General features: G+C 31.5%; 2 protein-coding genes across 2 annotated transcripts; one reads left to right on the top strand and one right to left on the bottom strand.

The window, feature by feature from the left end:
• The first annotated feature begins 272 nt into the window (after nucleotides 1-272).
• On the top strand, nucleotides 273-12020 carry LOC140051516 (uncharacterized). The gene is made up of 12 exons (XM_072096760.1): nucleotides 273-392; nucleotides 2957-3043; nucleotides 3725-3898; nucleotides 4384-4728; nucleotides 5324-5542; nucleotides 5967-6116; nucleotides 6681-6767; nucleotides 7861-7998; nucleotides 8302-8391; nucleotides 8833-8911; nucleotides 9317-9586; nucleotides 11931-12020. The coding sequence occupies exons 1-11, from the start codon at nucleotides 293-295 to the stop codon at nucleotides 9537-9539; spliced, it is 1692 nt and encodes a 563-aa protein (XP_071952861.1). The 5' UTR covers nucleotides 273-292; the 3' UTR covers nucleotides 9540-9586; nucleotides 11931-12020.
• On the bottom strand, nucleotides 10630-25061 carry LOC140051981 (uncharacterized; the record flags this gene model as incomplete). The annotated part of the gene is made up of 14 exons (XM_072097343.1): nucleotides 10630-11574; nucleotides 11889-12085; nucleotides 12536-12576; nucleotides 12957-13021; nucleotides 13574-13705; nucleotides 14050-14222; nucleotides 14786-14908; nucleotides 15207-15408; nucleotides 16803-17000; nucleotides 20904-21007; nucleotides 21696-21854; nucleotides 23240-23418; nucleotides 23883-24496; nucleotides 24984-25061. Coding segments are annotated over 14 exons (2367 nt in total), but the record flags the coding sequence as incomplete, so codon positions are not given.
• Between the last annotated feature and the right edge of the window lie 1170 nt (nucleotides 25062-26231).

The following is a 26231-nucleotide window of genomic DNA, read 5'->3' as shown; positions in this document are numbered from 1 at the left end:
AACATATCTCATAATGCAACGCGCTTACACGGATCTTCATGATTTCAAGTAAAAACCATATAATTTGAAGGGAGAGTTAACCATTTGTGAATCAGTCGTTATTTAGGGTGATTTGATATAGGCCTAAGTGCGTATTATTTATTTAATTGTGTATTATTATTAACAGTATTAAACTGTTATTTCAATAACATTTATTAGATTTTTTGTCAACATTTGTACTTCATAAACACTGTGAACTATGACCTTTAAAGCACGTGTGCGTTTTAAAAACAAGCAAGGAAAACAAAACAAAATGCAGAGGATAGAGCTACTGCAGGTTATGTCATTGTATGACAAATGTTTGTTGACTGTTGCTGAATTAAGTGATAGCTTGGGATGGAATCTAGTTAAAGGTAGGCTGAAAGCCTCCATATTATGGAAACAATAGACCTAGGCCTAGCTATCTAGGGCCAGGCCAGGCCATGCATGTGGCTAGCCTCTACTAGACTAGAGGCTCTAGCTATAGCTAGCCATATGCCTCAATCTATATAATATATAGACCTAGGCTACTGTCCTAGCTAGGCCCTAGGCCTAGGAGAGGCTAGCTAGCCTAAGAAGCCTAGTAGAGGCAAGGCCCTCTATCTATAGCTGGGTAGTAACAAAGTGCGAGGCAGCGAGGCACGCGAGGCAGGGAAGGCATGCGAGGCAAGTCAGAAATTTATGCGAGGCATCGTTTTACCATCATCAAAAAATGCGAGGCATCATTTTATCATTTCTCAAAATTGCAAGGCAGGAAATCACCGAAATTTAAGTAGCCTAGGCCTAGGCCCGCTAGGCTAGTTTCCTTTTGCACCTGCCTTGTAATTTAACCAAGGCTTTATCCTGAATACCACAGCTTAGAATTAGTAGGCCTACTTTAATGAAGAAAAATCACATAAAAGTAACAATAAATCCATTAAATTGGTGATTTTACAGACGTTGTTTTTCTCGCATTTCGCACACTCAATGTTCAATATTTTGGTTTCTATGGAACGCCAAAAGAGCAAAATTAATTAGAGAGCTAAAAACTCTGTGGAATCCATTTATATTTAACGCATTATTTGGTGAAAATCAAGTACAATTTCAATAGATTTTGTCACTGTCAGTAAGGAAAAATGTTACTGTTGATAATGTACACGGTTTCGTTAACCTTTTAAAGAATAAAATAGAAAAATTCATCATAATATCCTTAGTAGGATGTCCTAGGTCTAGACTAGGTAGTGATGTTGATTTAGGATCGATTATTATTCTTTGAAAACAGAACAGTATCAGCAGTAACATATTACAACATTTTTATTGACAAATTAACAAATATATTGAAATAAAACGTGTTTTTCACCAATAAATGCATGAGAAATTGACGCATTCCACTGAGTTTTAGTCCTCTATTATCGTTGCTCTTTTGGCGCTCCATAGAAACAAAAATATTGAACATTGAATAAGTGAAATTCGCGAACAGTGTGCGAGAAACACGCCTGTAAAATCATTAATTTAAGGATTTATTTGTTACTTTTTATGTGATTCTTTCATTAAAGTACTCATGAGGTATACTTCTAAGGTGTGGTATTCACACGATAAAGTTAGTTATCAAATTTGGAGTAAAAATACAAGCGAAGGAAACTAGCGCCAGGTTTATTAGTACGTACATGGACAACAATAAATAAAAATCGTTCGTAATATACCTAGCTTACTAAAACAGGAATAGTGTATCATTATTAAATATTACACCAATTATTATTTTATCAAAATTGATTAAATTATTTTCTACATAGGCCTCTTATCTAGGTTAGGGCTAAGCATATTAGCTAAAGTTTAATTTTAGGCCTAGTATTACAATTGTCGGACGTAAGTCTTTTTTCACACGCGCTCCAGAATTCTGTCGCAATTTTTTTCTTTGCGGCATGTTATTGGATCGGCATATCAGTTACCTTTTATTCACCGCCAGTTATTGAACTTGTCCTGGCAATCGCTGTTCACCTTATTTGCGAGAGAGGTACACGTGTTGTTCCTAGAGAATGGAATGTCAAAAAAGTCTTTGGCACGCCGCTCAGAGAGAAGTCTGTGCGTTGCTGCTGAAACCACGTGCTATAGGAGGGGAATGCACCACGATCCTCTGAGCTGAGGGCTGAATCATTCCGCTACCTGCTAAATAGTAAAGAGGGATTGTCCATCTCTCGGGTCTACCGGATCTAGGCGCAGGGGTGTGACAAAATATTATTTTCACTCTGCTATGTTCGAGAGACATGTGAGTGAACACGCTCGAAATGCCAACAAACATTGCAGTCATTTGATGAGTGTGTCGCTATAACAATTATTGTTTATCGAAAGTTGAAGACTGTCGTTCAGATTTTTGAACCGTAGTTTGGGCACTTTTGTAAAAGTAAAATTTGACACGATATGATTTGAATGAAAAAACAATCGTTACATAAAAATAAACAACATGATGAGTGTATACACGAATCTATTTAGATACGCTTGTATCGATTGATTATTAGGCCTATAATATATCATAATAGCACGTTAAGATATGCCTCGCACCTTTTTGAAATTGTAAACTACAGTATATGCCTCGCATGCCTCGCACTTTTGGAAATGATAAAATGATGCCTCGCACAAATATTTGGCATGCCTCGCTTGCCTCGCGTGCCTCGCTGCCTCGCACTTTGTCAACACTCTCTATAGCTAGCTACTCTAGCTAGCTAGTTTAGTTAGGCCTCAGCAGTATTAACTATTATTTATTATATTTGCCTCTACTAACCAGAGAGCATAGGCCTAGGCTTAAGCTAGGTCTAAAGCGCCGCTTAGCTTAGCTAGGCTAGGCCTCTTTAAAATTATTTAAACAGGCCATAGATAGAGAGAGTAGTATAAGTAGAAATATGTAAATCAAGTGCAAAAACAAAGGGATTTGTTAATAAATGTTATTTTGTATTCTTTTTAGATTTGCCACATCATGTTCTTTGTGATTTAATTCATCTTTTGCCCATTTGCTGTTTGAATGCCTTTCATGATGACTTAAATGTTAAGGGTATGTATTTTCGGCTCTACCATTCTTTCGCAGACCTCCCAACTTGGAAAAAAAGGATTATTGAAAGCATGTCGAAACTATAGAGGGCACACTATAACATTTATTCAAACCAGAGAGGGCGCTATTAAAATAGAAAGATATTGCTATCTTGATAAACATGGGAAAAAGGAGAGTTGTTGGGAGGTCTGCTTTCACACAGTTTGGAAACATTTACCCCCTGCAATGATGTTGAGTGAAGTCGTATGCCATGCGTTCATGAATGTTCACATAGGGCCAGTTATTGTCTTATATTTTACCCATGTACAGTATGCCTAAAAATAATAAGTGGAATTCACAGATTACCTGTGTAAAAGCTTTAAAGTAAAAATGAATTATAGTCCATCTAAGATAGCAAATTGTATTTTCATTCAGGCTGTGTAATTTTACTTATAACACATATTTCATTTCATTTATTTATTCGACCAATACACAGGTACAGAACAGAACAGAAACAGAGCACAATGGTCAGGGGCAACTAAAGCAAAACAATTACTATAACTCAAAGAGTCAGTTGCCCCTTAAAAAACATCGAAATACAAAAAATATTACACCAAGTAAAACATTTGTACATATGTTTGGCCTAAGTTCTGAAAAGGTGTTTTTAAGTTTTTCCATAACAATAATGCTTTTTACAAACTTCAGGCATCAATTCACAGTATGTATGGATAAAACACTTTAAAAAGAAATGCAAGATCAACAAGTACAACAGAAGAAGAGAGTTTCGGTTGCCAGGTGATATAAGTCAATGTGATTGGAGACAGAAGTATCATGACAATAAGGCTAACATGTTATTGAGACAGCTAATGTTTTTTGATGGTCAGTACTTTTAAAGCCTTGTCTACACAATTAAACCTTACAGATATGTGACAAAAAAATGGTATGTGCACATATATGGACATGATGATGTCTTATCACTACCAACTACCATAGTTAAGCATATCACTACCATATTTGGGCACATCAAACTTTTTTGGTCAAACTAGTTTGATAGTGTCTTAACAGTAGACTGTACATCATTTTTTGTTGTTGTGATATATATTTGCTCCAAAGCTGTTGATCCTTAAATATGATGAATTGGTTCTAATATTTCTTGATAAACAACTCATGGTCAATTCTTTTATGGGAATGTCTATATGACGAATTTGTGAAGACTACATTGGTCATTGGAGTATAAATGTCTGGTGAATTCTATAATATTGAAATTATACTATTACATAACAGTAATCTTGCAATTTTTTAATCAAACCAATGGTTTTAATTTCTTTCACCTATTATCAAAAGATGTTGTCTTTTTCTTTCAGATAACAAGAAAGATGAAAGAGTCATTAAAGCGTTGACAGACCCTCTAGTACAACCAGCTTGTTTAAACATAAGCAAATCCTGTTATAAGTATACTCCTAAATCAATCAATATTTGGGGGAAAACTTGCAATACCCTGGCAAACAATCCAATTGCTCTTGAAATTCTTGCTAATAATGTAGAAGAAATTACATTTGAACATTTACTATTTCCCTCTGAATCTGAAGCTGTTGCTGATATAATTCACAAGTTGTTACAGAAAGGTCATCTTTATACAATCACTTTGAAGGATGTGAAATACTATTTTTTAGATCAATTTCTATATCTTGTATCAAGAAAACATCAGTGTAAGTACTGCAGTTGTCTGCATTTTTTGCTTCTTTTTTTATTCTTGTATTCTATCTGATTGTAGAATTTCACTCATATATAAAATCCCCTACCCACTATAACTTTATTTCGGGCCTATTTCTGCTTTCACTAGAAATTGCACTACCACACAAAAACGCCAACTTTTTTTTCAAATGATAATTGACTGTGAACTTGATTGTAAATACTGGTTTTCTTGGAACAATTCTTAGCTGCAACATAGTTAATCAAAGTCTCAATTTGACTTAACTTTTTAAACTTCAATTTGTTAAACCAAGATTATGATTATTATGAACTTCATAAGATTACTGTAAGGAGTGAACATTTGACTGCTCTGGACAATAATGATGTCATTATAAAAACCAACCATCAACGATCAATAAATGAAAAAAAGTTTTATTTTATGTAGGTTTTTGTAACAAATTACCAATGGTTTCTTAAAAATACCTTTTCAGCAAAAACAAACCCTTATTGATGCCTGCCTTCAGTTTCTCTTTATTTTAACTTTCTTTAATAGTAAATTATATTTGAACAAATTCAAATGTTAATTAGTGTTTTTGTTTTTTTTTATTTCAGTGCCAGAATGTTTAATGTCTTCTTCAGCCGAGCCTCCTAAAAAGCGTATGAAAAATGACAGATCCGATCTAAAGGTAGACCCTCTTCCCTGCAGCGCCATTTCTCAACTCAGAAAAATTTCACTTATTGGTGTCGGTTTTCTAATTGAAAGAATGGACACATTAAGGGACCTGTTTTCGAATATTGATGGATTGGAGGAACTTGAACTTATAGACAATGGTAAAATATAGTTACAGTACTGCAGTAAGTGCAGTAGAATAATTTTGACATGGTCCCTAACTGGGTGACTGGAACGTCTATTATATATTATTTGAATGGCTCTCTAATTGAAGCTATGGCTATGGAACAATTCCAACACTTGTGCTACCAAATCATTGAAAATATACCCCATAAATGCTTCAACTTCCCATATTTTTCCACACTTGTGCCCACGAAATTATCCCCCGTAAATGCGGCACCTCGCCATATGAAAAAAGTTAAGAGTAACCAACCCGGATCCAAATATTTTTATAAACAGGCATGAAACAAATCCTATATATTCTGAAAAATGAAAAAATTATAAATCAGTAACTGCATTTAGAATTTTGATAATGGTGTAGTATTTCTTTCTATTTTGTCCCTTTACCATGTTTTTTTTCTATAGATATATCAAGCAGTGTTGATATTTTGAGTTGTCTAGGGCTAAGTGTGAATAATGGACAACGATTACCGTCGGTTTTCAGCTACGAACAAAATATAATTTCAGGTTGTTTTAAATCATTACAAGAAATTATACGTTATCAAGGAATTACAGGTAAGCCGGTCTGGGCGCATTACATATCCTCGCTGGAACACTGAACGCCTACGTAGATCCTTTCTCCCATCTGCTATGAGGCATTTTAATTTAATGTGGAAACGATAACCGCAATAAGTATCTTAGCTATTTTTTAACTCAATTTGTACTTTGTGTGTCCTCTTTTAACTTTTTTATATAACATCTTGTTCTCTGTTTTATGTGATTTTATTCTATTTTACTGTCTGTGCGACAATGTTTTTAGACAATGTTAATGTGTGTACTTTCAGCCAAAGTTTCAAGCCATTCATGAGTTAGACAATAAAGTTTATTGAATTGAATTGTATATCACTTTAAACTATGCATTTTTAATATGCATATGAATAATAGAATAACTTATTCATTAAATATTTGTAACATAATAGAGAACTATTACTAATTGATACTGATGAGAGAAAAAGTTATATTATGCTTTTTAAGTCAAATCAAGATATGCAAGTGTTTTTTTTTCTTATCAATGTCCATTCCATCCTTGGAAAATATGATTTCAAGTTTGCTTATGATTTAATATGTTATATGATTTAGAAACAAGCAATTTTATTACCCATCTTTCATTGGAGTTTTGTTCAATGACATCATTGATGCTGTCACAACTATTTTCAATAGTATCTGGTAAGTACAAAGAAACAATTAATTTATATCTATGTGATTATTCAATTTTCGTTTTCATTTATTTTGTACATTGATTAATTGATGTATTTTGCTGCTATGTTTTGTACAATAACCATCAATTATTATACAGATATTGACTGCTTAGAGGTTAAATATAAGATTTGACATCCCCGAGGGAATGATATTAAGTTTGAGGGAATATATATTTCCCGAAGCGCCAGCTGAGGGAAATATATATTCCCCGAGAACTTAATATCATTCCCGAGGGGATGTCAAATCTTATATTTAACCGATATAAAAGGCAATATCTGTTATATTATATAGCCAAGAACAAGTCTGCTGGGTTGGGTGAAGCTAGGCTAGGCCTCCTATTATTTGTATTGTATTTAAAACAAGCCTGCCTAGACACCTTACCTTGCGAAGAATAATATACAGATAATTAATGATTCCTTGGCAATAAAATATTCACTTAGGCCTAGGTCGTTTAAATTAACAGAAGAATTTCCATCAATAAGCCTATTAATAATAATATTATAATCAGGTAGGCCGAATAAACAATTCGTCTTCTCTCGATCTTCGAGGAGCCGAATCACCGGATGTTCAGCGCGTACTAGTTACTAGGTTACTACCGTGAGTATTGACCAATCACAAACGGTGTTTCATCACATTTAGGGTGGACTTATAACAAATGAGGGCGCTATGTATGCATAGCTTAAATAGTTTAGAAGATTAATTTCTTCAAGCAAATTCCGTGGCCCAGCGGATGAAACGTTGTCTTGCAATGGAGTGACAATTCCACCCGAGTTCAAGATCGAGTAGATGACTTTTGTTTATTTATCGGCAACGCGAGTGTTGGCACACGAAAATTACACAGTCAATATCATCGTACTCGAGAATCTATATGTTTAATGACAGGGGACACGATAATTACGCGAAAATTACACAGTCAATATCATCGTTCTCGAGGATATATACGATTTACGATCCTCGCAGCGGTAGTCATGTGATGCAGTTTCAACCAATCACGTTAGCGTATTTACATAGGCTATGTAATATAAGGTCTTGTTTAATATTAGAGTGTTTACTTTTTCAGAAAACAAGAAAATCATTTTTTTAAGTGTGCATGGCAATCAAGCCAACAGCATGCAGTCATCACTTGTAAAACTGTTCCAAGATGGATGCTTACAATTCCTTGACCTAGGCCAAACTAAGTTTACACTTTCGGATCAAGGTAAGTTTAAAAAAATACCAGTGTTTGGTATATGTATATATATGGTTTACTCTATGACAAAGAAAACCGAACAAACTGGCCAAAAATAAACAATTCTGAAAAATGTATAGTTTTCAATATTTCTATTGTTTTTAATAGAAAGTATTTTAGATCTTTTAAATAAAAAAAACATTAAGAATTTAAGAAATACTAAATATTCATATATTTTATTACAAGTTTACTAAGCTTTTCTGAATTTCAAGTGTTACATTGAAACCTTGGGAATGTATAGACTAATTGCTAAGAAGTAACATTCTTTTGCAGGTATTACTACAGATTTTGTAATGCAACTGCTTTCTGCTATGATGAATAACCAACACTTAAAGTATCTGGGTCTAGCTTCTACTTTGTTAAGTAAGTTGTCACCATTGAGGTATTATAGATTGGCTAGAGGGCAGACTCAAATGTTATTGCAGTTTAAAAAGTGATTCTTCATGGACCGGGACCGCACAATATGGCGGCTGCCATCGACCATAACATAATGTTAATTTTGTTTTTTTAATGCAATTGTTATGCAGTTTGAAGTCGTAGCTGTGACAACTTAAATCTGTAATCTCTTTCACATAATAGTTGCCATACTTCAATTTTGGAATAAACCTAATTACTCACTGGGCATTTTTTGACTTATTTTTGGAAATATCTAGATAATAGTGAACATAATGTTGCAAATAGAAAATACTTAAGTTACTATTAGAAGTTAATACTTAAAACACTGTTTTTGAACTCAACCGGGCGTAACTAGCACCTAAGGCGCTCATGAAGACCTGATATCACAGTTTTATGCCTTATCTGCAGGTGATGCATGTCTCATGAAACTTGCAGAAGGACTGACAGATGAGTCATCTAATTCTCAATTGAATAGAATGGATATCAGGTACAGCTTTCTTCGGTTTACTCTCTCAAATGACTTCTCCCAAAAAAACAAGAATTTTCATAATATTTCATTAATACTAAATTAGTTTTAACATTCAAAATGCATTCATTTTAAATAAAACCCCACATTTCCTGCAACATCAGACATTTAACCATTTAAAAAATGTTGATACCATAGTATAATGTCAATTATATTATAGTGCTGTACTGTTTAAAAATACATCGTATAAATTTGATATATCAAATATAGGAAAGTTTCTATCAAGAGTACAAATGTTGGTGTGTCTCACTAGTGTCATACAAGATACGATTCCACACTTTTTTTTTATTCTAAAAATTGTACTAATCATTTTTGTCCGTAAAGAAAAAGTGTTTTAAATATTAACGCTTATTTATTCTGTTGTAGCTTCAATAGTAAAATATCATCAGAAGGTTTGCGGACATTTGGTATAGAACTTCAACAAAGTTTTATACCATTGACACTGGAACATTTACGACTTCAACATAATTATACTGTAGGAAATGAATCCAGTTACTTCAAAGCACTACATGAAATTGTTACAGTTCATCTTGCTGGACCTTCTGAGGATATAGAAACTGATTTTACGGATCATGTGGCTAACATGTAGTGTGCTACAGCAGGCATTCACTTATCGATGTAGTTAAATATTCAAAGGTAAGTTTGACAACAAATGTGTGGTAGTGATAAGTCCAAATATGGTAGTGATATTACATCATCATGTCCATATATGGGCACATCACATTTTTTTGTCAAACTAGCTTGATAGTGTACACAGAGCTTAAGACTTTATGATAGCTGGAATTAATAATACATTCATGATTGCTGTTGCATGATTAATCCTTTCTTAATCCTTTTAAGGTACAGGCAGATATAATATTTGGTTACATTACCATAAATGAAAAATGTTTCACAACAGAAATCACAACAAAAATAACCCCCCAAAGAAAAAAAAATTAAGTTAGAATATTAAATGTTTAAAATACAGAATTTGAAAGAAATATTATGAAAGAAATCTCGCTAACTTTGTACAGGATTAACACAGGAAGAGAAAAGGCATACGATTAGAACCAGGAGTATTATTTGGGGTCAGTATATGCCCTATTTATAAATCCCAAGTTTAGGCTAGGATAGAAACACATGGATGTCCTTTTGTACTGTGCTGTCATGGGAATAAAATTGATGCTGGAATACATTAGGTTGTTATACCAGATACTATAAAAATAAGAAGATATATATTAATATTTTGCTATAAAAACAGTCTGATTTATTTTTTTAGAAGTTAGGTAGATCAACCAGATGTTACAATTTCTGGTGATTCTCCAGAAAATGAGACATTGCAAAAATTAATAGGGGAGGTATACCATGGATAAGTATTTATTAAATTGACTAGAATTGAATGCCATTTTCCGCACAACAATCATCTGATTATGGAGGTATTAGAGCATTACCAAAGGTAAAGCCTTGAGATAGATGCACTTCTAGTCCGTATGGAAAATTGTGTCCAAAGAATAATAGGTTTGGGCTATTCAATTCAATAACTATCGCAAACTCTGTGGAAATTCATGTGGTAGATTCATAAAAATGTAATTTATGTAATTCACTATCCTATTGTTTAGAAGTGGTTAAAAAATACAGAATACAGACTACTACTAAAACAGTCAAATATCTTTATTAAAATTATTCAAAAAAATGTTCAAGGAAAAAGCAATACCTATTTGTATTTTTTTATTATGCTTATAATATATCTTTGTTCAAATAAATTAACTATTATAATTTAAAAGTAATACATTTTAAAATCATACTAATAATTGATAATGTTTTAATAATAATAATTTTTATTATTTCCTCAGTTTAGTTTACTATAAAATTCTTTAAAATTATATGAACACAAGTTGTAAGTTACTGAAAGTTATATTATTATCTGTCATCTTAATTCAATTAAACTGTACTAATGTCTTGTCTGAAAAAAGAAAGCTAAATTAGAAAAAGATATTCCTAGTATTAAAAATGTACAACATCTTAATTAAATTTAAATACTTAATGCCTGCTCAATGACAGCATGTAAAGATTATGAGTATTTGGTATAAACACTTAAGTTACCATTAGAAGTTAATACTTAAAACACTGGACATTATTCATTAACTGGAAATTAAGATAAGCCGGACAATTTTTAAATTGTGACTTTTCAGAAATTAAAGGGATACATTTTCATCTTGCCCAAGTGTGTGTATGGTAATTTTAGGAAAGCTTCCTTTATAACAGAATGATTGTTGTTGTTACCAGTATTTTACTCTCCTTTTCATGTCCAAATGATATTGTTTTTTTGTTGTTGTTGTTTCAAAACTTGATAAAATTGATACTATATTGGAGTATCAAATCTTTATTCCATATTTCAAAAAAAATGTTTTACTTCAATTATGTGTTGTTCTTTGATAGTAATAGTAAAAATAAAGTAATTGAATATTTGAAACTTTTTGCTGCAAATAGTGGATGTCTCTTATGATAGTTAATCAAGGCGTAAAAATATTGCACAAAAAAGTTTAAACAAATGAGTCTTGAATAGCCATAGGATCATCAAACTCCTCTGGATATCTGATAGCCACATACATTTGGAAAGGGTAGTCCTTTAAACAGAGGTTTTTCTGAAAGAAAAAAAAGGAGAAAAGTAAATTTACTATTTTAAAAAACAAGCAATCATTTTTTATGAATTTGTTATTAGGAAGCTTTTGATTTGAGACAATGGACGAACAAAGTATGTCATGTTAATTCATTGAGCGGGGATAATACACGCTCGACACAGTTTTGATGAATTTATCAATTGATCTGACCTAGTTAGGTCATTGGTTGTCAGTATACTGTAGTATAGATATATATAGTATAGTTTATGTGTTATACAAATAATTTACATTCAATATTTTGTATATATTACTACATTGATTTAAATTTGTATTAATACCTTGCTTGATGATTTAAAAAGCTTCATTTCTTTGGACAACAGGTTGATAGTTGGTCTACTTTCTGGACGCCGATGCCAGCAGCTTAGCATAAGGTTGTAGAGATCTTGAGAGCAGTGCCGTGGCCATTCCATGCGATGGTGTTCCTTAAGCTTCTCTTTCAAGTTCCGTATCTTGATATCAGCATATGGGATTCCACCTGAGAAGCAAGTAGTAAATGGTTTTGATAAGGTATGCTTTTATCTTTTAATGTTTGTGTACCAAAAAATTGACATTTTGAGAATCCACAGTTTATTATACTGTATACTGTCGATGACGTCATATCACTACCATGTTTGGACACATCACACTTTTTTTGTCAAACTAGTTTGATAGTATAGACAGAGCTTTAGAAGAATGTTTTGTAATGTAAGGCTCTATGCTGTACACATCAACACTATCATCATACTTTATTGTTATTCCTTTCCAAGTTTGGTGATGGTGACACCATATAAAAGAGAAGAAGAATGAAGAATTTGTTGTTTTTTTTCTTCATGATGAGTCTACTGTTATACTGAAGCCTATCTCATCTGGCATTTCACACATTAATTCAATTCAAAATGTCTACTTGATAATATCCTATGTAGTGTCTTAAATGTACTGTACTTACCTAATGTTACAATTTCATACAATAACATTCCAAATGACCAGCTATGAAATAAATAATAATACAATTAATACTTTTTATTATTGAATTTGTTTATGGAGAAGTTAAAAATGACACCCAGAAGTTACTGCACTTCTTTTACAACACTACATGCAGCTCAGAAGCATACACACTGCTGTGTGCTGCTAGAAAGATAATTTTTGAGTGACGTTGTAGGTTTGTGGTTGACATGCTTGGTTCAAATCCCATCTTGCCATAATATTTCTAGATGGCGAGGGGAGTGTGGGTGTGGGGTGGCACTGGCAGGTATTTTTGCTAGTTAGTATCTGATATTTTAAATTTAAAAACTATGGTGTATTATAAAGCATTGTACTGTGTAATAAAGTTTTAAATGAAATTAAATGAAAGCATAGCAGCGACTTACACTTCACTTTTGGTGTTGTAGATTCCGTCTAGTGTTTCACATGCCATCCACCTTTTCTTTTGTTCCTAAGTAAAGAGAAATTATTGTTCATTTATATTCATACATATAGTATGTAATGGCAAGCTTTTCTTTTGAAATGATAGAAGAAAAAATGTGTAATTCAACTGTGTCGGTTGTGGAACATGGGATATCATGGTGTGTCCCTGCTTCTCCATCTTGTTTTATTTTCTGCACAATTTTTATGATAATTGATATCTATTGCACATACAAAAGTGGTGGTGTCTTAGATATGTAAGTATTAAAACTCTCATAATACCAAACCCCTTGGTCTGGCAGAAAAGGAACAATTGAAGGCTCAATCTTGTTTTGACTGAGGGAGGTGGGATGGTCCTCTTTTGACATAGCCTCAATCATGTCAAGTTGACATTTTTTTTCAAGTACGATATTAATCGTTTTTATCCTCTATAATCTTACTTTTCTAACACATACGTGACAAAATGTATTTTTTCTAGAAAGTCTCTCATAATACATTTTGAACAGTAGGAAAGAATTGCAGATCTTTTTTGAAAAAGTTCGATTTGGAAAAAGGTGACTGTATAAATCCATAGCATTCTTACATCATGATGAGGAGTGTACTTAATATATTGCTCAGGCTCTTGAATCTCAACAGATCGTCTGAAGTCGCATATTTTTGCTTTATTGTTGAACGTGATGAGAACATTTTCTGCACATATGTTCAAATGAAGAATCTAGAGAAAACAATTTATAATTCATTAGAAATAATTATTATATTTATTTATTATTCTAATCTGTCGCAGAGTTATTGGATTTTTAAGGGTAGGTTGTGGCTATCGGGAATCTGCATCAAAAATGTTAAAAAACACATAGAGAAAATGTATAGCAAATTTTTATCAAAACAGGTACCAGGATGCTTTAAAATTATATTTGTGATGCTTTTAATGTTGCTAGAATAGTTTTCCCAAATTTGTTATTATTGTAGAAATTGTTACTCATTTGAATATGTAATCTCACAGGTCTGATACCTTTTCATGAATTGTATGCTATAGTCTGAATATAAAAAAGGATAATTTACCCCTAGTGAATCTAAGTGCTTGAGACCTTGGATGACATCATTAGCATATCCAAGCAGTTCATCCTCTGGGAGGGCATCTATCGGGGGCTGGTCCCTTCGCCTGCTTCTGCACCTTCTCAAAATCCTCAGCATATTTCCTCTAGAAATGTATTCCAATACTAAACAAAGTTGAGCTGAAACAAGAATGGATTGCATTACAATTAAAACTGTTCAGACAAACTTATTGATACATTGATGTTAGTTGATATCAACTTTCAGTCAATATCAACTACTGTACTGGCATGGAAAGGTAATTTTTTTTCTCAATAAAACTGTATTTATGATGAAAAGGATATTTTTTTTTTTGTATATGCAAAAGCCTTCTAAATGTCCAATGTCACTTAATCTTTTGATTGATTAATTGCTATGCCATCGCATAGACATTCAATTATGAAGGAAAAAACTCCATGTTTCAGTCAACCAAATGGAGTTCTGCAAAAACACTTAAGACACTAAAAAACACTTCATGTCGAGACAGAGGTCCAGTGGCTCGGCGTCCACAACTCGGCTTGGACAAATTTACATTAAAATACAGTACCAAATCATAAGACAAATCCTTAAATATTTATTATGTTAGCCACTGGACCTCTGTCTCGCCATGAAGTGTTTTTTGGTGTCTTAAGTTTTTTTTAATATATTTCTTAAGATTTGTGAATATTAGGCCACAGATTGTGGAAAAGGTTTGCTGTTGACTTACTTGATTGTTCCAGTACTCTGGTGCACATTCCTAGTAGATGTACTGTATTATTATGTTTGCCAATAGTAGACAAAATACTAAACTCATTTAACATCTCATTTTTACTTGTCTCATCGCTTTCATCTATAAACAATTAAAAGAATTTACTAAAATCAAATCAATTATTCCCACCATTGGACACGCCAAGAAGTTGTGTATTTTGGTGGAGAATATGAGTCAAAATGTAAAAGTTTTATATTTTGTTGTATTTTCAATACATAACAAGATTCTATGAAAATATTTATAACATCTTGCCAGAATTGCGGATTTTTAAATTGAAATTTTCATTGATAATAATAAAAATAAAATTATAAATTGTTTTTATATTTATATGTAATATTATTTTTTTTGATTGTGATCATTAAAAATGTGTTATTGATACCTTTAAGTAACTTGACACCAACTTTGGTTTCGGCTACGGTATCATCGTCTTCTTTCAGCGATCCCTCGCACACATATGAGAACTTGCCGCTTCTGAGCAGCTTACCCAACATCAGGTTGTTTTCTTTGATGTTCCATTTGTCTTGGAGTTCATGCACTCTTGCAGAGCTTAAACCATCAGGTATCAACAAATCTGTACTCTTCTATGGTTGGAATAACAATAGTAGGATTTTGCTTTATTTTATAATATTTATACAAGCGTGAAGTATACAGAATGCTATCTTTATTTTTTGTTATTTTAAATTTCTATTATTTTAATGAAAATATTAAAGTAAAAGTGCTTTTCCAATTTTATATTAGTATATATTATTATTATTTTATTATATTATATTAAAACCCCTCTGTTGAATATCTTTACCCAATAAACACAAAATTGCATACAATTTGAAGTTACTATTTGGTTTTAATCTTCATTCACCAAGCAATTGCGATTGCTTAATGCTCTTAAATAAAAAAAAAAATATCATGTCTTTTATTTTCATATTTACTAGCTATTATAAATTACAGTTATAGTAATTTGTTATCTGTATATTATATATAAATTACGCCAATAGCAAAATTGCTTTATGATAATAACTGTAAGTTAATGAAGCACTTGCATATTTGGGTATTAGAAAATGGATATAGACTAATATTGCGCTGTGTTAGCTTTTGTTGAAACTAATATACAGTACTGTTGTTATAATGTAGTATATAATATTCTGAATAGTAATTCATAATTTTTAGATAGTAGAGTAGAAATAAGACCAGTAATTGAGGTTTGGAGGAAGGTCGGTAAATAAAATACCATGCAGTTAGAAAAAGTAATTTTTACCAAAATACCAACAAAAAAAAGGGAACAATAGAATATAAACTATTTAAATTATGTTAATTTGGCTATTTTTGTTAACAATGTATTGTTCATTACTTGTTATTTTACTAATGCAGATAGGATTCATTAGTAAAGGTCAATTTCTCCATATTGTTTGCTTAACAGCTCATTTTAATAAGAAAATATACCGTTTAAACTTTGTTTACTAAATATTTTCAGTCATTTTTAAGAACCTTTGAAACTCAAATGATTATTTTAACTTGGTTTGTTTGTTTCCAAAATATGGCTATCCCTTTTAAGTGTTCTAGACTGTATATTTAAGTAAACTAGATTTCATTTAATGCTCTTTCATTGTGTTAAAGGATCCAGTATTACCATGGAATAATTATTAAAATAGGCCATACTGTATTTGTCTATCTTCTTTATGTTTGGTATCCTGTCTGTAAATTACAATGTCAAGTACTTACGTATGAAATGGCATGTGTGCCAAAATATTTTTCTTAATAATATTAAGTTAAAATGCAGTGTAGATTACAGTAGCTGTATCAAGTATGAGTGTTAGTGGGTAATATATAGGTGTGTGTAAATTTTAACTAGCTGGTTAAAAGTTTAAAAAAAATAACATTACACCATGTCAAAGGTTAAAGCAGGATAAATGGTGCAAGGGTAGAATCCCATTGATGAGGGGGGTATATGCTTTTTATCAATATTTTTTATTTAACTTACAGTGTAATGGCCGGACATAGACTGACCATTTACCTTAGCTGTTTGTACATTATACTTCTGAGATTTGCGGTTCATCGTTTGCAATTTTTGTCTGTAAGTTCCGTAGTAAATTATAAAACACACCCATACAATGAACACTGCAGTACCACCAGATACGGCTGCTATTGTAATGATAGTTTTCTTAGATAAACCACTTTCCTGTTAAGAAATATAAAAATTATAATAAATAATGGTTAATAGTATTGTGAATATTTGAAATAATTAAATGTGTTTTTATAATCTAAAAAATGTAAGCATTTTATACTAAAGGAGGCATAATAGTAAAATTTAACCAACAAAGAAGATTTCTTTCTGATTTTTAATTGTTTCACTAATCCACAAAAATACAAAAACGATTTGATTTCAAGTCGGTGAGATGACTCAAATATCAGATAAGTTTGAACAAAATTATACTACTCATTAACAGATGTCACTGTGACACTACAGTATAACATTCTAAAAGAAAGACTAAATAGTCGTATCATGCTAAAACTGTTGCCTATAGAACAATTATACCATTAGAGTACAGTACTACATCATTGTAACACTAATATCTACAAAACATTTACTAAATAAAAATATTTGCCTATAGAACAATTTTAATTCTGACTTACCAGATAAACACACTAATTATATTTGCATGCCCTAAACGTGTAACATATCACTAAATGCCATAGAATTTAAATCTAAATTACAATATGAAAGCTCAATATATTATATTGATTAATTAAAAAGCTTAGTGACGAATAATTAAAAAGTGACAAAATCAAACACAGATATAAATAGACAATCTATAAACAATATGACTGATACCAGATGTATTGATTTTTAATTAGACATGCATTTTAAAAATATCTAGACATAATGACCTTTAACCTCTGGTAAAAATTGGTGGCGCTAAAAGTTTTAAGTGTATGAAGGAATTGAGCTCCACCAATGTACACCAAATTATATTTTCGGAATTATGGTTTACCTGTAGAACACACTTTACTTTATAATACACTGTACTTATAATTAAAATTGTACCAGTGCTCAGTACATTTAAAACATTTAAGTTATACTCTGGTAGATCTTAAATCTTTCGTCAGAGCATACCCACATTTGTCTTATTCAATTAGCTACTTTACCTGATGCATAATAATATAGATATCTATGTATCATTATTATAGATAGTCTTTTTTAAGGAACTTTTATTCAATTAACCCCAAGAGCCTATTTTAATTGCTTGAATTCATTGTAGAGTGAATGTGTAAATACACACTGCATTTCATTATGTCATCATACAGTACTGTACTGCATTTCATTATGTCATCATACAGTACTGTAGCATTGTAATTTACTAATTATCAATCAATCAATCAATCAAAGTAACATTTATTTCTCTTCTTGTCTTTCATAGAAAATAAAAATTAACAGTAAATATGATTAAAATAAGAGGGGCAACATTCCTAGAAAGCGAAGCTTGTATAAGGCAGCCCATAGAAACTGAAAAATAAAACAGGACAACACAGGAACCGGAAACAGGACAAAAACAGTAATGAAGACTTTTAGTTTCAGGGTACCGAAAAGACTAAATATCAAAACTACAATGAGTGAAAGGATAATTAAACATAACTAGATAAGAGGTGCCGTTTCAATTTAAAAGAAACACTCTTCTTAGACAAAGCACTTTTTATATTAACTGGTACGTTATCCCAGAGTTTAGGACCAGTAAACTTAATGCTATGTTTAAAAGAAGTAGTTTTAAAAAAAGGAATACGTATTTAATTAGCGCTCCGAGTAGTGTGGTTATGAAAATTAAGATTGAAACTAAATAAATCATCAAAGTGTGATGGCAGGATCGAGTTTAGCCATGAATAAAGGAAAACACTTTGTTGAAGATGGTTAATATCCTGAATTTTAAGAAGACCAAATAAAGAAAATAAAGGATTGGAATGGGATAAAGGAGGAGCATTTGCTATGTATCTTACGGTTTTCTTTTGGATCAATAACAGTTTGTTTAAGTAGCCACATTAGTATACAGTAATATATAACTTTGAAGATTATGACTTTGAGTACTTAGCCCATAGTGTCTACAGTAGCTGCTATAGCTCATCAGTCACATACTGTACACTACTAAAACTTAAGGCAGACTGATTAGACCTACAGTATAGGTATAATAAAACCGAAGGCTATTCTATCTCTACGGCCGGACCATGCTTCATTTATTTCACGGTAAATTTTAATTACACATGGCTTATAAGCATTTGAACATTAAAGCTCTAACAAAATGAGGGAGCAAGCCCCCTCAATCTTCCCTTGGAAATTATTTTACGAATTTCCAAGGTTATTATTAAGTGGTTTGTCAGGAGACAATTAATCCCTGGGAGACAATTAATCCCTGAGATACAATAGTTTTGTTTAGGTTGGCACTGACCATATATAGTATAAAAGATCCAGAAATACCAGATCATAAAAACATCAGTAATCTACAGATCACAGATGACCATTAGGATATGACCATTTTAACTGTTCATCACTGTTTTTTCCAAAGGGAAATCCTACAAGATATTGTCAATCTTAAATTGATTGGTTATTGATTTTTTCCAGTATCATATCTGATGTGTTAACTAGTAGTGAGAAATTAGAAAATGTTTCCCAAGAGATTTCAGTGTTTCCCTGTTTCTTGTTTGTTCAAATGATTTACAGAGACTTTGAACAGTCAGCATGATTGTGTTCTATTTTGTTATTCTCTATTTGATTTTCCTCTATGTTTCAAAATATTAAATAATTGCCGTTTGTGGTCGTCTTGCCAGAATTGAATAGACCTAGGCCGCATGTAAGAAGCTAGATGGTTATGTTTCAAAATTCTGTATATTACATGTTGGAACACGTGTATGATTTCAGAGTTTTTATTTCAGACATTTCAGTGTACCTTTTTGACCAGAATTTTTAAAAAGGTTTATACTATTGAAATTGTATTTGGAAACCATTTTGGGCGAGCAAAAAACGTGTCCAGTATTTGAGTTAGTACTAACTTTATCAAATACTACTTCAAAATTATTCAAGGACAGTGTATACAAAGTACAGTATCTAGTTATTGTCTTTTTTTATGTTGATGTCCACCAGCTGAGTCGGCATATATTTTTGTCTATTAATGTATGAAACGCCATATATGCCAAAATATTTATCTTTTTATCAATATTACAGTGTACAGTAAGTCAAGATGCTATCTAGAATCTAGACTGCTGTTTATCATCTTTCATTGCATTCAAATTAGAAAACTTTTAGTAATCAATATACTGTACAACAAAAATATGAATAGTGCCAATTCATATTTATATAGTTAAAAAATACAAATGCATAAAAATTACTTTTAAAATTAAATTCCAAAGCAATTGTATACGTTTCCATGGTATTATTATAATATACCCAACAAACCTATTTTGTGATTATGTTGGAAAATGTTGCTTTGTGTATCTATGGTAATGACATTTAAAGGTATCCAAGTTAATAATTATTTGCTCTAGAATTTCCATTATTTTTTTTTTTTTTCATATTTAAAGCTTATTAACAATTGTTTGAATATACTATTAACAAAAAAATAAAGAAGCTATTTGCTGGTTAGTTAGTTGGTAAAATATTTTTTTTTATAAAAGTGCATACATTATAATATCCAACCTTTTATATAGAACTATATTTTAATAATAATAATCAATAACAGGTAATGTAAATAAGTGTTAAAGTATCAGTTTATCATTTATTCGCCTAAATTTATTGCAGTATTTTCAACACAAAATAAAGCAAAAACTGTAAAAGTTTCAATTTAATTTATAGTGAACAGCAGCAGAAGACATAACAAATGGCAACGGACACTTTCTGGAAGTACCGTATAACCAGAATGAATTTAAATTAAATTATAATAAAGATAAAACACGTCTTCACTTGACGAAGTCCATAGTCATTGAAACTTAAATAATAACAGTATAATAATTGAATTATATACCACAGTGTTGCTTCTTCTGTTAAAAAGCCTGCTAATATCTTTACAGTATGTGGTGATAGTAATTATTGTGTACTTACATCTTCTACTTTACAAATATATCCATTGTTGTCATTAGTACAAATATGACCACTCATACATGGGTTACTTTGACATGGGTCTACAGCATTCTCACAGCTATTTCCTGTTAAACAACAAAAGCATGACTACCGGTAAAAATGTGAATTGGTAATTTACTTGTATCCAATTCTTCTTTTTATATTAAAATTGTTATATTTAGCTTGTTTTGAATACAACACATAACATACAGCACAGGTACACACACACACACATCTTTTGGTTCTGTAACTTTATTCAACATGTAAACAATCAATTAAACAAAGTAATTTTCCACTGATGAATGAATGAGCCGAAGAGAGCCAACTTTGCACGCTACCTTTCAACATGAACACACAGAGTAATGTATTGAGGGTCTTTCTCACCTGTTCCGGTCCGGCGAATCGAACGTCAATGTTTTGTTTTCACGTCGCTCCATACGGCTGTGCGGCAATCGATATGCGCGTAGCCGCGTAAAAGCGAAACATTGACATTCGATTGGATTTGCCGGTGTCGGACTGAAACCGTGCCAGAACAGGTGTGAAAGACCCTTTTCTCTGTAACGCTACTGACTATACTACAAAAATGTATAAACTGACAGACCATTTACATTTGCGCCAACTGCGGCGGAGATTTGCCTTAAACCTTTGATTAGTTGTGTTACAATTCTATTGTATATTAAAACAAAGGAGCATACTTAGTAAACTCTAAAGAGTGTTTGTTTACTTTCTTATTGACATACAATAAGATATAATAGAGAAATGTAAAAATGTTACCTGTGTATGCTTCAGTACATTGACATGAGAATCCATTGTTTGTTTTCTGACAAGTTCCTCCATTCTCACATGGCTCTGTTTCACATATTGAGGTGGTAGGAAGCAGTTCAGCTGCTGCTGTGGTTTGTATAGATGCTATGGTGGTTTGAATAGGACTTACTGAAAACGAACATTAGAATAGCAAAATCATTTAAAACATTTTGAGGTGATATTTAAGTTGATTTTGTGAACAAGTTTTCAAGTTTGATAAGTGTACTTTCATTGATTTCACCAATGTGATCACAGTATCTTCTCTTTCTTGATTTACTCCAGAATCTTATGTATACTATATGTATTTGAATGGCTATATGTCACCTGCTTCTAGTCTGCCTATATAACTGTAATTACTGTAGTTATATGGTATAACATATTTTTTTTTAATTGTGCATTGTCAGTAACAAAATAATTTCTAGTATAGTGATATACAACCACTTTTCTTACCTTGTTGACTGTGTGTTAATCCAATACATATAAAATAATAATAATATGCATAGCCATACAAAATAATACAGCAAGAAAAGTTACTACAACTGTGTCTCATTCTGACAGCCAACATAAACACTTATAAATTCCTATTATCTTAAACTAAACTTCTCACAGACATCTTTGGTTAAACAGTCCATATGTTAATAAAGTGTCACGAAAGCGTTATCAAGGTGGATTGGTCTTTCGACTGGAATAAACCTAACTATACCTGAATGAATTGTTTGGTTGCGCTTCGGTAAGCATTGTCATAAAGATGATGGTAGGAAGAATAGTGAGATTTAAAAGTAGTTCCTTTATTGTGATGTAATTGGAATTTTGTGTGCTGTCAAACAATTCATGCATTGATACACAATAAGAGTTTGGACTTATCCATTATTTGATGGGTGTGCTTGCTGAGCCAAAATTAATCTTTAAAAAATAACATGATATAAATATTCATAATTCCAGATATGATTCCTTTTTACCAACCATAAATTTATCATAATCATAATTTAGTTCATTTGTTTCATCTCATGTATACTTTAAAATAAATCCGACTACTACTAAATGGTTTTTATGGGTTTTTAAATTTGGAAAAGTTATTGAACCCTTTCCCAAAACTCTTCACTACATGCCCCAAAGGATATTTTCCTACCCTGTACACCACCCTCTATAGTTTGTAATCTTAAAGTTATTTGAATCATATCATCAATATCACATTTAATGGGTATAATACACCCGGTCCTTAATTATCAATTTATGTTTGTCAAGTTTTCACTCGTAATAATAGCAAACAGTTTTTTGGTTTTTTTTGTTTATTTATAAAACTGAAAATTATTCAAACTAGCCTTTTATAATTGCATTCATTGTATGTAAAATTGTATTCTATAAGAGTATTATGGAGAAAAAGAAATATTTTTTTTCAATATTGGGTGAATGATCTAATGGCTGCCAAGTCACATATTTTATGCAAATCACTTTTTTTCTCAACACAACACCACTAAATTCAATATACAGGGAGACTTTAGTTGTAAACTTACATTTGCAGCTGTTGGCAGTACCTTTAGTGACTGGTAAAAAAGATCCCGGTTGCCATGGCACAAGATCATAGGTGGGTAAACACTTTTGGCAGTCCCGTCCCTCTGTGTTATGTTGACATTGACAAGACAATTCACCATCTTTTAAATCACAGTAGTTGCCATGTAGATTACAGTTGCAACTGAAAATTATAAAGAAAAGAAAGAAAATGTATATTTATATTTACTATAGTAAATAATTTTCATGTTAGGTTTTACTATAGTAAATATATTTCTTAGCATAACATTTATTGTTAAATGTTTTGGAATAAATAAGGATTTTATTATTAACAATTTTAACAGTTATGGCTCCTCACTAATTATGTGTATTGTAAAATGAGATTTTGCGTTAAAACTCTGTCTGACTATAACATTTTATGTGACAACAAAATATGATGTGCCCATATGTGGACATGATGATGCCATATCACTACCATATTTAAGCATATCACTACCATTGGACACACCACAATTTTTGTTGGTCAAACTAGTTTGATAGTGTAGACAGAGCTCTAGTACAGTATTTTTAGAATTATTTATGTGGAAGGTCAGCTTTAGAGATGTTTGGTTGACATCAGAAGAAGTAGTGTTAGAATTCTGTAAATACCTTAAGATAGTCTCAATGTTTGAAATTGCGTATTGAGCTGTATGATACATCATTGATGTGTTTCCTGGATCAAAACTGGTTTGATTTTTAAATGTAGGTCTAGACAACCTCAGTCTTAGATTCGTAAGGCTTAAGAATTCTCTTAATGCAACATCCTCCTCTAAACCCGTAAAAAGCTCTTCTGGATTTGACAAGCCTGGTGAAAGCAACTCAAACCTTTGCGTAACCAAGAAATAAACATACTGTACACCATTGTCAATTTGATTTTGAAATGGATTAACACATAACACATCTGTAGTCTTTTGAACATCAGAGCTACGAGAACTTTCATTCACTGAAAAATCTTTAAAACAATCTGTTGAGTAAAATTGTAAAGTGTTCCATGTTTCTCCGTAGTCGCTAGATTTTTCAAGTATCATTGCTTCTGGAAGCTCAGACCGAAACGTTATAGTTAGGTCATCTTCTAAACTGTGGTCTTTTTCGAGATCTACAGTAATGATGACCTCTGGAATGGTCGATGTACTGGACCATATTTTACTTGACCAAGTCGTAGTGTCTTCTCCTTCATTGTCAATTATTAATTCTGGTACAACTTTTTCAGATATTGGACTTATCTAAAAAGAATATAATATAAAATATACACTTAAACAATTAAATGCTACATTATCTTTAACTGGGAAGTACAGTTTGGAGTTTAAATAAACTGTTATTTTATTTCTTTATTTTCTTCCTTTTGTACAATGTATAGCAAACATGGGCAGACAAGTAATACAGTACAATACTGTTGATGTTTCTCTGGGATATAATTCTGTCAATCTAAAGGGTAAAATTTGCCCCAACCGAGACATTGTAATGTGATTACTGTGCTGCCAATGTAATGTTGTAATTCAACAAACATTGTTCACACACTTTGATGAGCAGACAGCCAACAGCTTGTTTTGATTGTCTTTTGAGATCATCATTATTTATACTTCAGTTGATTATTGATTATTGTAATGTAAGTTCTAATTATAGATATTGAGGTAGAATTCTTTTTGATTTCTATGTTTCTAATTGAATTATACATATTATTTATTGTTAATTTTGTTTTATCTACAGTACCTTACAAATAGAGTTGTCACATGTTACATCTGGTGGTAAAACTGTTATGGAGGTTGTTGGGATTTGACTGAATGTTACAGTTTGTGGAAAACAGGCGCTATCTCTACATCCAGATGTGTTAACGAATGACAGGTGAAAGAGCACTGTAGCAAGTCCAAGCAGAAAGCGTTTGATCAGTAGAACTTGCATAATAAAATAATTCGGTCATCATCTAATATAATACAGTGTATAAAAAAAGGTTAACTGTGACATAAAAATAACAATTATTAATGTAATCTAAACATATAAATGAATAAATTTGAATAATTTAATAGCTGCATCTACTTCTATAAGTAAACTGTATCATAGGTTTAACAACTTTCTACTCTTAAATTAATAGTTGGTGGGGGTGGGGGATGAGGACACAATTACGTAGGCCTATATTGAATCCAATCCACACTTTGAGTAATTTTTAAATAAACCTTGTGTAGTAACAGCTCATGATTTTTTTCTTTCTAAAAATAGATATCATTTATATGATAACATGATCGTAAGGCACATTTAGAAATATTAGTACATTAAATCCAGAAAAGTACACATTTTTAGTATTTATCTCTCAACTACTATGAGATTTAAAGAAATAGCCAAAATATAGAATTTTTTATACAATATTATTGCTATGTATGAGAACATATCATGTTATTATCTTCATAGACGCATAACAACCGGTTATGAAAAAAAACATGAAAGATACATAATACATAATATCGTATTAAAACATTTTTTTCGAAAAATAGGCATCATTGCAACCTGTTAATATATTTGTTATATTTGGATAACATGGTCTTATGACATGCAACATACAGAGAATAGTAATTAAATTCTAAAAATATATGTATTTATTATTCAATAGTGTCATACAACTACTTTTAAGGCATAGATTGCCTTGGTTATATCAAAGATTGACATTTTGAGTTGTTTTCGTGAGGAAAAGTTTGGCGTGGGGGAAGATTTTTAAAATAGAATCCATCCATTAAATTGAATGTTATATAAACTGCAGTGAGGAAAAAAAACTAGGCTGTAAAATTATACCGAAGCAAACCGATACGTGCACAGAATATAAATTGTCTGACTGAATATTAAACAACAATTCTATATCCAATTTCATACAGATGAGAAATATGAATAATTATCTAAATTTAAATAAAAGCATTCAGTGATGAATAAATTGTGGCTTGTGGTGGTAGTGGATGACTAAAAAAAATCAAT

The sequence above is a fragment of the Antedon mediterranea genome, chromosome 6, assembly GCF_964355755.1.
Source record: "Antedon mediterranea chromosome 6, ecAntMedi1.1, whole genome shotgun sequence".
In the NCBI taxonomy this organism is placed as follows: Eukaryota; Metazoa; Echinodermata; class Crinoidea; order Comatulida; family Antedonidae; genus Antedon; species Antedon mediterranea.
Note: the sequence above shows the minus strand (reverse complement) of the source record. Positions and strands in the feature narration are given on the sequence as shown.